This window comes from Mastacembelus armatus, unplaced genomic scaffold (genome assembly GCF_900324485.2).
Source record: "Mastacembelus armatus unplaced genomic scaffold, fMasArm1.2, whole genome shotgun sequence".
Classification (NCBI taxonomy): Eukaryota; Metazoa; Chordata; class Actinopteri; order Synbranchiformes; family Mastacembelidae; genus Mastacembelus; species Mastacembelus armatus.
Genome location: NW_022872940.1, coordinates 1,457,833 through 1,475,201, shown reverse-complemented (window position 1 = coordinate 1,475,201; position 17,369 = coordinate 1,457,833). Strand labels below are relative to the sequence as shown.

Here is a 17,369-nt window from a genome sequence, read left to right as displayed (position 1 = left end):
ACGGTGTGCAGTACTGTTATATAAAAAATACTTGCATTGAAAGTGCTGCTTGAGAAAAAATGTACTATTAGAAAAATGTAATTATAACAGAAAAATTCCTACGTCATTATGCTCAATTTTACAGTATATTTAGATTCAGATTTATTTCTGATGTGCTAATGTGTAAGTAACATTGTACTTACACGATTTCCATTTTAAATCATCAGAGTGAAGCTACTTTTAGTAATTCAATTCAATTCATTTTTATTTGTATAGTGCCAAATCACAATACAAATCATCTCAAGGCACTTTACAAAAACTAAAACTAAAAACCCAACACTTCCCTTATGAGCAGCACTTGGTGACAGTGGAGAGGAAAAACTCCCTTTAATGGAAGAAAAAACCTCCAGCAGAACCGGGCTCAGTTTGGGCGGCCATCTGCCTCGACCGGTTGGGGTGAGTAGATAGAGCAGAGAGAAAAGAACAGCAACAATAAACAACAAATAGACACTGCAGGTTGGTGGGGCCAGTAACTGCACATCAGCGATAAACAGCTCCAGGACCAGGGACACCTGCAGAAGATACAGAGAGAGAGAGAGAGAGGGAGAGAGCACAAACTAGGGGAGAGAGAGAGCACAAGGTTAGTGACATTCAATGGTGGAATATATATGAGGTGGGAGGAGAGAAGAGAGGGGAGGGGAAGTGCTATATTGGGATAATATGGTACTATTAGGTCTTTAAGGTATGAAGGAGCTTGATCATGAAGGGATTTGTATGTGAGACAAAGGATTTTAAATTCTATTGTGGATTTTACAGGGAGCCAATGAAGAGAAGCTAATATAGGAGAAATATGATCTCTCTTGCTAGTTCCTGTCAGGACTCTGGCTGCAGCATTCTGAATTAATTGGAGGCTTTTTATGGAGATATTGGGACATCCAGATAGTAATGAGTTACAGTAATCTAGCCTTGAGGTAACAAATGCATGGACTAGTTTTTCTGCATCATTTTGAGACAGGATGTTCCTACTTTTGGCAATGTTGAGCAACTGAAAGAGATTTAGAGATTTGTTTTATTAATTAAAGGACATATCCTGGTCAAAATTAACCCCCAGGTTTTTCACAGTAATGCTAGAGGCAAGCTGAGGAAAAGCTGTTTCTGAGGTTTTTAGGCCCAAATACAATAACTTCTGTTTTCTCTGAGTTTAAAAGTAGAAAGTTACTGGTCATCCAGGCCTTTATGTCCTTTATACATGCCTGAAGTCTAGCTAACTGGTTTGTGTTATCAGGTTTCATAGATAGATAAAGCTGAGTGTCATCTGCATAGCAGTGGTACTTAATAGAGTGCTTCCTAATAACATTGCCTAAAGGAAGCATGTATAAGGTGAACAGAATCTGTCCTAGCACTGAACCTTGTGGAACTCCATGACTAACTTTTATGCGCGTGGAAGGTTCATCATGGAAATTAACAAATTGAAATCTGTCTAATAAATATGATTGGAACCATTTTAACGCTGTTCCTCTGATACCAGTCACATGCTCCAGTCTCTGTAATAAGATGTTGTGGTCAATGGTGTCGAATGTAGTACTAAGGTCTAGGAGGACAAGTATAGAAACAAGTCCATTATCTGAGGCTAAGAGAAGATCGTTGGTGACTTTTAACAGTGCTGTTTAATAAATGGTAGGTTGGATATAATTAGCCAAGACTCCTGGATCAAGACTAGGCTTTTTGAGTAAAGGTTTGATTACTGCAGTCTTAAAGGCCTGTGGTACGTAGCCTGATACTAGAGATAAATTTACCAAGTCTAATAAAGATGAGTTCATTAATGACAGGGTGCCTTTAACCAGTCTAGTCGGGATGGGGTCTAAGAGACACGTTGATGATTTCGATGAAGCAACTACTGATGTAAATTCAGAGAGATCTATGGGAGAGAAGCAGTCTAAACATAACTGAGGTCCTACAGATGATTCAAGAGCTACTGTAGTAGAAGATTCATTTATTGCAGGTATAGGAAGCATCTGCTGAATTTTATCTCTAATAGTTCTGATTTTATTTGTAAAGAAACTCATAAATTCATCACTGCTGAGAGCTAAGGGAACACTGGGCTCAACGGAGCTGTGACTTTTTGTCAGCCTGGCTACAGTGCTGAAAAGAAACCTGGGATTGTTCTTATTTTCCTCTATTAGTGATGAATAGTATGCAGTTCTGGCTTTACGGAGAGCTTTTTTATATGTTAGTAGACTGTTTTTCCAGGCTAGAAAAATTTCCTCTAAGTTTGTGGAACGCCACTTCCTTTCCAGCCTTCGTGATGCCTGCTTTAAGGTACGAACATGTAAATTATACCATGGGGCTAGTCTTCTCTGAATCACTAACTTCTTTTTCAGAGGGGCTACAGAATCAAGCGTTTCATGCAGTGAGGTTACAGCGCTGTCAACAACATGATCAATTTGGTAGGGAGTGGGATTGAAGCAGCTGCCCTCCACTATGTTTATACTTGGCATAGATGTAAATAAAGATGGAATCATTTTCTTAAATTTATTAACAGCGTTGTCAGATAAACATCTGCTGTAGTGGAATTTTCTTCCAATGATCCCTCATCTTAAATTCAAAAGTTATTAAATCCACAATGACAAGTAGAAACTTTAAATTAAGGAAATGACATCTATTGTGGAGTAAAGTGAGGCGGTTTCAATATAATGTCCAGTGAAAAATCTGTGGTTGTAGCTTCCACTGGTCTGCATCATACTGCCTCTATGATCTCTTTTTGACAACTTTGTCTTTTGTGTCTTTGTAATCTTTATACAATGACTTAATGGCTTGAATAACACATTTCATTAATGGTACTATTTATGACATTAGTGGAGATGCTTGTGAGGAAAGGCGGTCTACCCTCACTATATAATGCTGCAGGAATTCATGGTGTTGCGCTCATTTGTATGCACAAAAGGTGAAAGCAAAAGTTCTGTTAAGGCAAGAGCTTAAGAGAGAACTTCAAACTCAGTTTCACACATCCACACACTTGACAAAATACTGCATAAACTGGTTTGACTGTACATTTGTCAGTTGTAGATAGTTGCAAAAATTATTGGACAGTTGAGCTCTCAAATGTTGTAAGAAGATCTAACTAGATCTTTGACTGAAGAAAACTGTTGCCTGGTGACTTGGTTACTAGCCCCAACACAATGACTGTACAATGACGACAAAATAAGTAGCTTGACAACATTTAAGTTGTTCTAATTTGTTCTATCTGTAAGGCACACAATTAAAAAAATAGAACGAGAAAAGAGGAGGAGGATTGTACTGTGAATGGCGAGGGAAAGGCAGAAAAAGCCATGATGTAAATGGGCCTGTAGCGCTCTTGAGCGCTTGTGAATAATTAATGAAAAGACAAAGCCAGATGAGACTCTGGCACTTTGGAAAACACATACAGGGCTCTTCACAGGGGTGTTCAAATGCTGCACCAGCATATCCCTGCTCTGCATCATTTGCTGCATACACAAGAACAACTGAGCACAGAGAAGAAAAGGCTGAAATATAGTAAGAAAGAAATAGAATATGAGGGTTTGATGAAGCAGGCTTGCATTGAATCACATTGACACGCTCTCAGCAGGTGAGCAGAGGACAAACAAAGGGAGTCAGAGAGGGACAAGTGAGGTTGATGGAGGAGTTAAAGTGATTTTGAACGAAGCAATGTAATTGGCTAGATTGGTATGAAACAAAGCAGCGGGATGTGTGAGATGCAGGTGTTCTTTAGCGAGACACTGAATCTCATGCAGTGATCAGCGATTTAGTACAACAGATTAAAGGCATCCTATGTATAGGTTTGAGTATCAATAAACCATTTGGAATATCTGCAAACATGGGAAAAACTGGAATGTTCCAAGTGAAGTCTCTAATCAGTCAATAAATCCAAGCCAAGATCCCTGTCTTGCCAAATCAACTGTCAAGTCAATGTTTTTTAAGACAAGCCAAGTCTTGAGTTAGGCAAGAGGGGTCCAAGTAGTCTCTCAAATCAGTGCAGACCAATACAAATCTCAAGTCAATCATGACAAATCCAAGTCAAGTCACAAATCAGTCATACACTAATCTTGGGTCAGTCATATTATGTCAAAGTCTAAAACATGTGATATACCAGTACAGATCCACTATAAAATATCAAGCATTGTGAAATTAAGTCTTAAGTGAAATTAATTTTTATTTATTAAATTTGTATTTACTAATAATAATAATACTAATGATGATAATAATTATTATTATTTATATTATTTAATAATTACTTATTTAATAAAAATATTTTTTTTATTTTTTATTTAAAATTTTTCAGTTTCAGTTTTTTTTTTTTTTTTTTTCTTCTTCTCATTTTTTCAGTTCCAGTTCTGGAACAGAGGTTTTGTGGGGGTGGTGCTACAGGACCGTGTCGCTCATTGGCCAGCTGTTTTAGATTGACTGTCACAAGGCTGTGTCCTAGCTAATTTTGAGTGACTGTTATTGCACTTTGTTCTTACTGGCCAGCTACTGTTGCCAGGGGTGCTAAAAAGTAACTGTGTGTCTGGAGACTGATTACGGCCAGTGGGAGCACTCTGCCTATTACATGTGACACTGGCCTGGTTTTTCTCCGCACTCGGCTGATTTAGTCAGAATTAGACCATAGTAAAGTTAGAAAACAGACACTGTGTGCATGCTTGTGGTAGTACCAAAAGATGACATGCACACAGCATTTGAACCATGACAACAGGTATATCAGGCAGCAGCATCTTTTGCACATCTGGGGAAACAATGTCATGTTCATGACTTGGTCACCTAACACCATGACGTTTCCACTTTCAGAACATGTGACTCCCATGTTGACTTCTTAAACTATGTACAAAGTAAAATGCATTCTTCAGCGTTGAGAAATCTATTCATTTATCTCCGAAGACTCTATGCCTGCTTTGCAACAATTTAGTTCATAATTACTATCTTACTCCTATGGATTAAACAAATGTATATCATTAGCAAACATAAACATTTCAATGGAATAAGATCTGGTGGGTTTGTCTTTTGAAAACACGTTCATTTTGTTTTCTTGTCCCCCGATGAATGACTTTCAGAACTAAAAATTTAGCTGTGGAGTCGGTCATCAGACAGTTAAATGTGTTTTGCTGCCTGCTGTTCTGCTCTCATCTCCTGACAAATGGAAAGGCTAGAAAGGTGTGGGGTGATCCTTATGCTCAGTTTATTATCTACCTGAGCACCTCTCATCTTCCTGCTTGCCTCACTCTCCATCTCCATCCTGTCCTCTACACTCAGAGGCCTCCATGTATTTCTGTTTGACAGCATCCTGACAGTCAAGACCCTCCATCATTTCATCTTTCCTCCCCTCTTCACTCGCTCTCACAGGATAAAACCTCATTTTCTTTGTCTGAGCCACTCCGCCGGCCACCTCCAGGTTTCCCTGATTGCTTCATCTCTTTCCTCCCACTATCAACAGCTCTTTAACTTCAACTTTTATGGTCTACTGCTGTTCAGGGCAGAATTTCTTTTTTTTTTTTCTTTTTTCTTTCTTTTTTTTTTTTTAAACTATGTGTATTGTATTTGCTAAAATTTACTGCTACTTCCGCTGTGTTACCATCCACCCACAGTGTAAGATTATAGCACAACATCCAAGTTAATTTTTGTTATGTTAACGCAGACATTAACGGCCCCCTTACGATGACACGTTGCCAAACATTCTTCTTGTTAACTTTATAGTCTCTGTGTCATCCTGAATGTCTTTCAGCATGTGCTAGAACAATTAATTAGTTGACAGAAAAGGAACCAGTCACAGATTTGATAATCAATTATAAAAGTAAAAGATTATAAAAGGTCAGAATTTTTTCAGACGGTTTGAAACATTTTCTTCCTTGTTTTTTTTAACTTCTGTTTAATAACCCAACAGGGGTTAGGTCTTTAAATCAGGCACAGGTTTGTGATTTGTGACCTACGGTTTCTAATAATAAACTTTTCTTTGTAGGGTTGTAGATATTCACATGTATCTTATCGGATTACAGTTTTGGACTGCATTAAAATTTAACATTTTAAACTTCAGTTCAACTGTAGAAATGAGCAGGTTTTATAGTCACACGGTTGGATAATTTCGAAACCCCCTCCCCCCACACCTTCTGTAATCTCTTCATTACCTTACTTGTTATCATTATCTTATTTTTGCTCTGTTTTTAGTTGTGTTCTTCTGTTTCACACTTTCGTTGTATGCTTGCATACTTGGCTAATGAAACAAATTCTGCTTCTGACTTTTCTGGTGTCCAAACATTACTTTCCAAAAGCGACACTGTAACATTCACACCCACTTCACTCTGCAATTACTCAGCTGTGTGAAGGTGAGCCAGGATTTGAACTTCTTTCTGGCTTTGTCTTTCTTTTTATTATTAGAAGCACAACAGTTTCTGTCACTTTTCTTATGAACAGCCAAGTGCAACACTGATTTCTTCTCTCTTTGAAAATGTGTGGTGTTGTCCTGTATTTGAACATTTTCATATACCAACGACAATGTAGGCAAAGGGAGCTGACTAGACTCGTACCCTGTCTACTGTTGTGGTTCATCTAGTTGGTGAAAACAGGCAGATTTGTGGACAAACTCACACAGTTTACTGACTGATGATCCGTATCTTTTTCCTCCTGCCATGTTTACCGATGTTCTTAATGTATCATTATATTGTCTTGAACTTATCTCAATAGACAAGTCAGGAATTAAAAGCCTACAAGAGTACTACAAAGGTGCCATCCCTAAATGACCATTACTATAGACCATTAGAAACAGCACTTGACCGTACCTGAGATCTGCAAAATTTACACTGAGGTGTCATGACCTGATGATGTCATGATAAAAAAAAAAAAAACTCTGTACATGTATATACCAGTAGATTTATGATGCCTGGTGGGGTGGCCCTTTAGAGCTTTTCCTTCTTTAACCCTCAAAGAGTAAATTTTAATAAACTGTTTCTTTGCAGTGATGCTGTCAGAATAACAGCTGTAATATTTCCGCTTTGACACACAGAATCTGTTCATTCAGTGGTATTGAGAGTGTGTCATCAGTTGGATGGAGTGCAGCAGTCTTATGTTAATCTCACACCTCCTGCCTGGTGGGAGTAAGTGTGAAGGTCAGTCAGTCACGACTCAGCAGGGAGAAGAGAGCGTGCGTCTTTATGGGTTATATACGGCTCTTCTTCTGTGTTAGTGGGCGTGATGTTGAGTCGATGGATTTGATGATATATAAACTAGGGTAAGTTTAGCTTTCCATTATAATGCTGTGATATTACGTAGGACAGAACTCTTCCTAACAAAAATGTGTGGTGACATTATGGACATTTGTTCACATTTTATGACACAACCATTCGTTACCAGTGTTAATCTGATGATGCGTTTAGCACAGAGCTGGAGTCAGCAGCTCGTTAGCCTAGCTTAGCATAAATACTGGAGGCAGAGGGAAACAGCTTGTCTTGCTTTGGCAAAAATAAACCTACCTACACCACTAAAGCTTAGATACTTTAAACTGATTGTATCCTCTTTCTTAAACGACACGAGCAGAAATGTAAAAACAGTTTGGTGTTTAATGAATTACTTCCATTTTAACAGCAGTCTGTGAAGTGTCTGCATGCCGCTTCCTAAAGTCCTGTTTGATAACACCAAAACTAAACAAAATTTACATCCGCTGTCTTACACGTGGATTTTGTCTCTTTACTCCTGAACAAAATGTTAAGACCGGAGGAAACATTACAAGTATTCCCATTTCGCACTGCTCAATCATAACCAATAGTGCTTCAGAATGTCAAAGGAAGTACCAGGGGCAAGAGACAAAGAAGTTCAAGTTAAAATTTTAACACCATAGACCAAAAAACCCCCATCCATCCCCAAACATTCTCAAAGGGAATTAGATCAGGGGAACATGCAGAATGGTCCAAAAGAGTGATGCTCTCCTGGAAGAAGTCAGTCATTAGGGGCGGCCTTGTGAACTGCAGCATTGTCTTGTTGAAAGACCTAGTCATTACCACACGTGAGGGTCATCAGTCAAGAGGGATGCCCACTACAACATCAGCACCACATAGCCAGCTGCTGTTTGACGCCCCTGCACAACATGAAGCTCCATTTTCCTACTGAAAGAAAAAGAAGCCCAGATCATGATGCAGCCTCCTCTACTGTGCCACATAGAAAACATTTCCAGTGGAATCTCTCTGTCATGCCTGTAACATTGGAAGCCATCAGGATTGTCCAGTTTATATTTTTTCTCGTCAATGAATAAAACTTTCTTCCATCTTTCAATGTCTCATATTTGGTGCTCCCTTGCAAAGTCCAAATGGGCAAGTTTGTGGTGTGGGAGGAGACGTGGCCTTTAAAGATATTTTCTGTTCTTTAGGGCCTTCTCTCTCAGATGCCATCTTATGGTTATTGGGCTGCAGTCAGCATCTGTAACATAAGACTGCTGCACTCCATCCAACCCAACTAAATTGGGTTGAGGATCAGCCTGTGTCTTCATGGACAGCCTGTTGGATCCTCCGGCTCAATGCAGGTGACATTTTTTGGGTCTACCACTTGACTTTTTTGTCCCATAACCCTCAGGATCTTTTAAGAAATTTAAAATGGCTGTCTTGCTGCGTCCAACCTCGATAGCAATGGCATATTGCAAGAGGCCTTTCTAGTGCAGCTCAAAAAATCCTGCCACGTTCAAAGACAGAAACCCTTTTTGCCTTTGTCATCAGGACAGGACAGTGTGAATGCCTGAAGGAAAACATCATGAAAGCCAGATTTTTGTGCCGATTTTAACTTTTTAAGACCTGTTTGTGTTTAAATACAGTCTTCAATAAAATGCCTACTCTATTTTTTGTCTCTTGCTCCTGTTTCTTCTTTTGGCATTCTGAAGTACTACTTACAACATGGTTAAGATCCACCAGCGCAAAATGTGAATACTTTTAAAGTTTCTCCCAGTCTTAAGATTTTAAGACTTTCTCCTTTACTCTTGTCATTATTACTACAGCCACTAGCGTCTGATCATGAAGTGTAACTATGGGACTGAATAAAATGAATGATAATGAGTAGTAAGTGAAGAAAATATATCTTCACGTTATGACAAATTATTTTGGAAACAATTTAGTTTCAGTTTACCTATTTCTCATTTACTATTTGAGCACAGAGTAAACGTTTAATAAATAATTTATAAAACACTGTAATGTAGATGTAAGCAGATATAAGGAGGTAGTGTACAGTATTTGTCTTAACTGTTGTTGACAAATATATTATTAACCACACAGAATCTTTTAAATCTTATTTTAGTGATTTCAGCAATAGAAATTTAATTTGTATCTGTAGCTACTGTGAATGTTAAATTTAAAATATTACACCACTCTGAAGTGGGATTGTGTTTACATTACTCATTTTGTGTTTTCCAGTTTTACTATTACGATGCTGCCCTACAAGGGGGTGAGCAATTTAAGTTTTTTATTTGGTTATTTTGTTAAAAAATAAATAAAACCACTGCTGCACCAAGTAGAACTGTTATAAGAGCCATACAAAAATATTTTTAGTTGGTTTAATATTTAGTTTTTTGAGCACTGCTATTCAACTGTCAACTGTACTGACTTAAATAACTTATATTAACTTATATTTATATTTATATAATATATAATACGCTTGAAGTGTGCACTGTGCAAATCTATTATCTAGGAAAATATAAATATTAGCAATTTGAGACTCTTGTTAGTTCTCAACACACCCAAATTTCATATCAGCACCCCTAAAAATTATAATCAATCAATCATTAGGCCTATTATTAACTAATGTTAGATTTTGCAAACATGTTAGTTTTGCTAAGTTGTTTTGTAATCTGCCATACAAGTAAAGCAATGTAGGAAAAAAAAAGGTAGCGGTGGATTTCATGGTGGAGATTAAATCCACAAGTTGAAAAGTAAATACAGTTGTTGACTGTTCTGACTGTGAACACTGGGTTGTTATTACTGTGATTGAGAAAGTGCGTGGTTACAGTTCAATGGTGCGAATACTGTCAAACAACACTGGATGACTTAGTTGCAAACTTGCCAGATACCTGATGCACTTCATTATTTTAGTGTACGTGCTATGAAATTGCAATAGCGTGAAATATTTTAAAGCACTGCAATTATTCTTCTTCATTAACAAATGAATCTAGAGGTTGAATCATAGCAACTGGACTTTCAGCTAGTAGCCAAGTGGCTTCATGAGTCTTGGATGAGTGGTGAAACGTTTCACCCTAAAAAGTCCAGTTGCCATGACTCAACCTCTAGATAACATCCCCTGGACGAATGAGCATCTTCAGACATTAACAAATGAAAAAACTTAGTTATATGTTTACAATAGACATTAGGGTAACTTTGCTCCATATGGCAAATTAACAAACCAATGCATGCAGTTTTTATGATAGAATTGCACATATTGGCTATGCAGTTACACAGAGAATTTATGGACAGTGAATTCAGGCACTGGGCAAACCCTCACAACTGCAAATTTGTTCATCAATAGATGGATATACATTGTTTTTTTTTGTTGGATTAAAATAACACTACCTGACTGCATTGCTCAGTATTAATATCAACATAATATTCCATTAGAATAGTTTTAGAAATTGATATGGATCAATTCATACTGAGTCATACATAGATTCTGTGATTGGATGTTAAGTTTGCCATTTGGTTGACAGCACAAAGAAGGAGGCAGACCTTGACATCGCAATCTTATTTACTACTAATATGATTACTGACTACTATCTTATCTACTGTTACCACTACTAATAATAATGACACCCATATAACTTTTTAAATTAAATTAAAATCTAGAGTCACTGAGAAACACAGAGACACAGGGAGACAGATGTAGGGAAAACTGCCACATTAGTATCCCAGCATGCTTTGCCTTCATTAGATGCTAGCCTGCTGTCTCTGTGTTAATTAGGTTTGTTAGATCTATGTTATAAACTAAATTATTTTTAAAAACCCACTGATTTCATAAATATGTATTTAGAATCCTTCTTATTTTATTATTCACAATTTACTGTTTAGATACTATAAAGGTAAAACTGACAAACAGAAACAGCCTCAAACGTCACGGAGCACCGCGGAGATAAGGCCAGAAATGAAGATAAATAAGCATTAAAGAGATGGATGGAGGGAAAGATAAAGGGAAAGATGGAGGGAGCAGAAGTGAAGAGCGAGAGAGGCAGCAGATCGAGGTGAACTGTATGATAGAGAGAGAGAACTCCCTTTGTTAGGAGTCACAGCCGCAACAATTTACATGAGAACCAAACCTCCTTACTGCTGATTGGTCCAATGAGCCACCCGCCTTACCGCCACCCCCCTCCCTCCTACGCCATACTCCAGCCAATCAGGACGTCACACACAGAGGGGGGGCTCCAAACAGAGGAGTGAGGGTCTCCTCTGACGGAGGGAAGGGAGCAAGTGTTAAAGAGAAGGTTTTTTGGGAGTATTGTAGGGAGAGACTGCTGACGGCAGAATAATTGATGTGGTGGATGGATGCGTAGCGGTGGCGAGACGTATTTGTGGATGGATTGTGTCCCCTGGTGGTGCTGCAGTGATATAACCACGCACTGCAAACATACTGGTCATGAGCCAGAAATAGAGCTGTGGTGAAAGAAATAAATCAAATCTTAACAAAATGCAAAGTTACAGGTCAGTCTATGACTTTCCCTGCCACATGAGGCTCCATGGTGCTAAAAGTGGAGTGCAGTGCAGACAATACATTAGACAATGTACAAGACAAAGGCTCAATTGAGTGGCAGTGCCAAATGGTGCAGGGTTGTAGAGTTCATAGTTCAGCACCAACATTGCAAGCAAACCCCTGAGTTTGGGAATTTGGTATGCTAACAGTATTTTCTACATTTCCCATTTACAAACTAAACCCAACAGTGAGGTGCCCCCTACTCACAGTTAATATCTGTCAGTCTCCAACATGGATTAGCTTGTTCATCTGTTTTGAAGACCTCTGTTGTTGTTCACCACAATTAAAAACACATCCCCAACACACACCACTTCACTGGCAGACTGTTTCTTTATTGTAAAACCCCAGACCGAAATATTTTTTAAAAATGTGGCCTCAAAGGCTCCAAACAGCCATAACTTTTTACTGTGCCTGAAGTCATCTGTACATGCACGAGATCTCTGCTTTGTTTAGCAGAGCTACTCGACTTTGGATTACAGTTCTTCAAGAAATATCCAATGTCTGAGACACAATCTGATCAAGAGTTAGTATGCATTTATTTGCAATGCACATTGGAGATAATGATAACCTTGGAAAGCAGACTAGTTCTAAAAATGTGTATCATTCCTGTGTGTAAATTTAGTCATGACTGTGAGAAGAAGCGTGGTTTATCTGTTTATTTTTACTGTTGTGCTAAGGGTTCTAAAGCATTATTTGCTTTAATTATGTATCACAGTCACTGCTGTGGCTCCAAGTACTGACCATGTTTACAAGCAGCCAAACAACTATTTCAAACTTACTCTTTTTTTAGAACATCAGCTTGTGTCCCATGTCCCCTCATAAAGTATTTGATCTAAGTATATTTTATGGACTGCACACATACTTCCATAAATCTCCTTGTGTAGTACAGAACCAACCATTCCACTACCCTGTGCTACAGTCAACATTTATTAAATGTTAAACATCCTTAGGGTTGAGACATGTTATTCCATGGTTTATATTTGTTATTGACATGAAAAGACAATACACGTTAATCCGTCTCTCTGTGCTTTCTGATTTAATAAGGAAATAGCACATTTGTTGTGGACTGTTTTTAGCAGCACATTTATCCACATTTGGTGCCCTAGTGAGTGTTCATTTCAGGGACAATAGTGTAAAGTATGTGTATTGTAATAAAGGAACATGCCAGCCAGTGCAGTTTGGCTCATAAGGTGTTTTTAATATATTTAGTCTACTTTGTGCCACAGTTCAGACATGCTATTAAGCAGATTTTTGCAGAATACCTTATTGTACATATTTTGCTCTGATTGGTTGATATGTGTTTTTTGTTGTCCATTTGGTCACCTTCATATGAATAATTGATAGTAGTAAACCTAAACTTTATTGTTTGGTTATAATTTTCACTTGCACACTTCAAAGTATTTGCTTAAATGTTTTGCACCTCTTCACAGTTGCACTTTTCACTTTTCAGTGAAAATTAGTGGCTATATGTACAACCAGTCCGAAGCTCGGGGTTGCTTCAAATTTTCAGCTGTAGTGTAGTTTACTGTAATGTCTCACAAACATTCGTGAATGATCTTTTGGTTTAACTAAATGTAATCTAAATATTTGCATCATCCAGCAGCCTAACACACTGTGTCACTGTCTCTCCAGCTGAAACCAAATATTGTTGGGATAGACCGCACTGCTGCAGAAGTTCCCACAAATGTTCTGCACTTGTAGGTTTCTTTGCTTTCACTCTTCACCTGGAGAGTCTGGAGACTGTGCTGCTGTTCATCATTTGTTCTTTTCTTCCACAGCCTGGAAGTAGTTTTTGTCTCATTATCCTGACTCCCTGTGTTCATTGTCTTTTCCACACCATTATAATAGTAAAATACAGTACTACTACCTGCTGGGCAGTATTGCCCAAATAATACTTCAGTGTAGTGTAGTAACACAGTCTTTTCCAACACTGCCTTTATACACTTACAGTTTGTTGGAAGGACTCAACAAAAGCTGGGACACCTGTAGGAACAGTTTGCATCCAGTTTCAAGGCTTCATTTACTTCTACTGCTGCAGAAAACATGGAGGCTAACACATGACTTCATCTCTGACATTTACATTAATATTATTTTATGTCTGGCAGTTTGCCACTTTGCTTTGTACCATTTAAGGTATAGAAACTGAAAAATTCAGGTTGTTTTGACCAGTAGTGTATATTTTACCTTTTTAACAACATGTTTTTTAAATTGGTGCAGAATATGTTTTTATTTGGGGCTGAGTCATGGTATAACTTTCATGAAAACCATCCAGCTGATATACTTGGAGAAGAAGTAACCTGTGCATTCAGAGACACAGTGATTTATATACCGAATGTCTAATTTGTGTGTGGGTAACTTCGGGTCATGCTCTGTGGAGCAGTCCGTCATGTTTCTGTACCAAAAATGGAGAAAATCAATTGTGAACTGTGGCCCAAGTGCACGCACGCACACACGCACACTCGCAGTTTGTACATGCATTGCAGCTACAGCACACTTGACCATAATTGGCTCTTTTATTTGACAACAGAGATGGGTCCGGCTAGCTAATATTGACATAACACAGTGACAAGGCTATCTGGACATCAACCACACAGCACCTTCCCCTGGAAAGCAGGACAAACTATACATTTGACAAACACCTGGAATTTTTACTCACGACATTGCTGGGCTGTGGTGGTTGTGGTTGCATTTTGCTGCAGTGAGTCAGCAGAGGCTCAATTTCCATCCATCCATCCATCCATCCATCTTCTTCCGCTTATCCAGGGCCAGGTCACAGGGGCAGTAGCGTAAGCAGGAATGCCCAGACTTCCTTTTCCCTGGACACTTCATCCAGCTCTTCCGGGGGGGACACCAAGACATAGTTCCTCCAGCATGTCCTGGGTCTTCACTGGGCCTCCTCCTGGAGGACAAACTGTGAGTAGCACAGAAGTCCAACAACAGAACACCACTCGAGTTCAGATCGGGGAGGCTGTTCCTCCCAATCATGCCCCTCCAGGTGTCACTGCCCACGTGAGCGTTTGAAGTCCCCCAGCAGAATGATGGAGTCCCCAGTTGGAGCACCTCTTCAGCACCCTTCCCAGGGACTCCAAAAAGGCCGGGCACTCTGTAATGTTGCTCGGCCCATAGGCTGAAACAATAGTGAGAGACCTGTCCCTGACCCAGAGTTGCAGGGAAACAACCCTCTCATTTAATGGGGTAAACTTCAACACTTGGTAGCTGAGCTGAGCTATAATCAACCTCACACCAGCCCACCACCTCTGACCGCTGGCAACTCCAGAGTAGAAGAGAGTCTATCCCCTCACAAGGAGTTGGGTTCTAGAGCCCAGGCTGTGCGCAGGTGAGCCTGACTATCTCTGGTACTGCTCAACCTCCTGCACAAGTTCAGGCTCCTTCCCCCCCAGCGAGGTGACATTACATCTGGATCTCCCTACTCATTTTTTTGGTATTTGATTCAATATACCCATAGCCATTATTAATTCATCACTTTCATCTGGAGTTGTGCTGGAGTATTTCAAATCAGCTATAGTTCAACCTCTTCTCCAAAAGCCATCTCTTAACCCATCCATCTTAAATGACTATCCACCAACATGTAAGCATTAATTTTTGGCTAATGTAGTGGGAAAATTGTTGTTAAATAGCTAATTGAATATATGAATGGAAACTGTCTCTGAAAAATCCCAGTGAGGTTTCAGATCGGTCCATGGTACTCAGACAGCTCTACTCAGGGTTTCAGAATCATATTCTTTCGACAGCAGGTTGAATAAAATATTTGTTTTTTTTCTTTTAGATTTCACTGCAGCTTTTCACACAGTCGCCATCTTCCTACACAGATGACATGCATCTGTTGTATTTCTCTGTTGATTCTAATAACACAGGGCAATTTAGTGCAATATAGTCATGTCTTACAGATGTTAAAAAGTGTTTTTCTATAAAAATCCTTCAACTAAAGTCAGACAAATGAGAAGCTATCATCAAACTTCCAGACTCCTCCAGTGATTACATTTCTCCTCATTTAGGTGGACGATCCTTCTGTATTAAACACAGTGTAGTAATCTAGGTTATATTCTTGATAATGGGCTAAACTTGAGCATTTCTGGTTTTCTGGGAAATTTCATGAGCTTAAAATTCACATTTCACCATTTAGCACATTATTGCATCAGAAAAAAAAATTGTGACTGAGCTAATAAAGTTTGTGCTAATGCAATGTACAATGTCAGCACTACACAGACCACAAATACAGACACTTCATTAATTTTAGAGAAATATAAAAAATATTTTATCACATGTACACAGAATCATATTTTGTACAAAATCCTCTGCCACATTTATAGTTTAAAAGAAGCTGAAATCACATAAAAAAGTTCTGTACATAATAACTAGAATTATTTGTGTGTGTTCTGGGAAGAGAAGGTGACGAGTACAACAAAATATTTATTTCCACGAAAGTTTATAACCGACTGAATCTGTTTATGTCTCTCTCCAGGTCTTCATAGGGAAGATGTATGACACCCAGAAGATGGTGGTGGAGTAACAGAACTGGAGGCACAGGTGTAGGAGAGTCCCAGCAAACAACAGAATGTGACATCAGACTGGAGCGAATCACTGCCCTGATAACACCACCAAACAACAACCAGCTCCCTCTTTGACCCAAATGCAGTTTCATTTCACTGACCTGTCACAGGGTGGAGGTGCAGGCATAAGATGCATTGTGGGAGATGTAGGACAGAATAAAGCTGTGAAGTACCTTATGTTTGTTTGGAGTGTAGACTTGGAATTACTTTCTGCTCTTTCTGATCATTGATCAGCTATCGTTATTGATAAGTTATCAATCATTACTAATTAACCTGCTAGTTTTTTTCACATACATAGTAAAGCACCACATTGCAGTTTTAGACATGGTCTTTAGATATGTTTTATGCAGTTGCAGCCCACTAACCAAAGACAACTAACAAATATTCATATTTGAGAGACTGGAAGGTTTTTCTTTGAAAATAATAAAGTTGATTCGTTGTTTGACCGAAGACTTATTTTACCTCTTGGATTGATTCTTTTGGTACAGTTACAACATGTAGGCATTTGCTTTATGACCTTTTACACTGAGCTTTGGGCAAAATATCTAACTATATGATTTAACTCCTGATACCATTCATCATATATATATATATATATATATATTTTATATATATATATATATATATATATATATATATATATTTTATATATATATATTTTATATATATATATATATATTTTATATATATATATATATATATATATATATATATATATATTTTATATATATATATATATATATAAAATGAAATTATTAATTGAGAATTCAGCCAAAAATCAGTTCAAAAGGCTGCACAAAGAAGTGGCCGACTCTGTTTCTAAAAAGTACATTAAGAATAGTGTTAATTTAATTTAATTTTAAAAAATGCGTAGTGGGGGTTTCAATTGTGTCACACAGAGTAATTGTTTACATTTTTACAAAAAATTCAAACTTGATTGAATTCTAGTCTCGCCCTACTTTCAAATGATACTGGAGCATAATCATACATGCTTTTTATAATTGTGATGCTTGACTGACAAGTGCAAGTGACTATTTTTTTCTAGTGTTATTTTTATATTATACAATCCTACATGAAATTGTGTTG

The 17,369-nt window shown here is 38.2% G+C and overlaps 1 protein-coding gene across 1 annotated transcript in view; it reads left to right on the top strand.

The window, feature by feature from the left end:
- The window catches only part of lyrm4b (LYR motif containing 4), a 57,582-nt gene extending 40,838 nt beyond the window's left edge, over positions 1-16,744 (top strand). Inside the window, exon 3 of the mRNA XM_026329550.1 lies at positions 16,196-16,744. Coding sequence (XP_026185335.1) covers positions 16,196-16,243 — 48 coding nt within the window. The 3' untranslated portion in view covers positions 16,244-16,744. The remainder of the gene's footprint in view (positions 1-16,195) is intronic.
- The last annotated feature ends 625 nt before the right edge of the window (positions 16,745-17,369 follow it).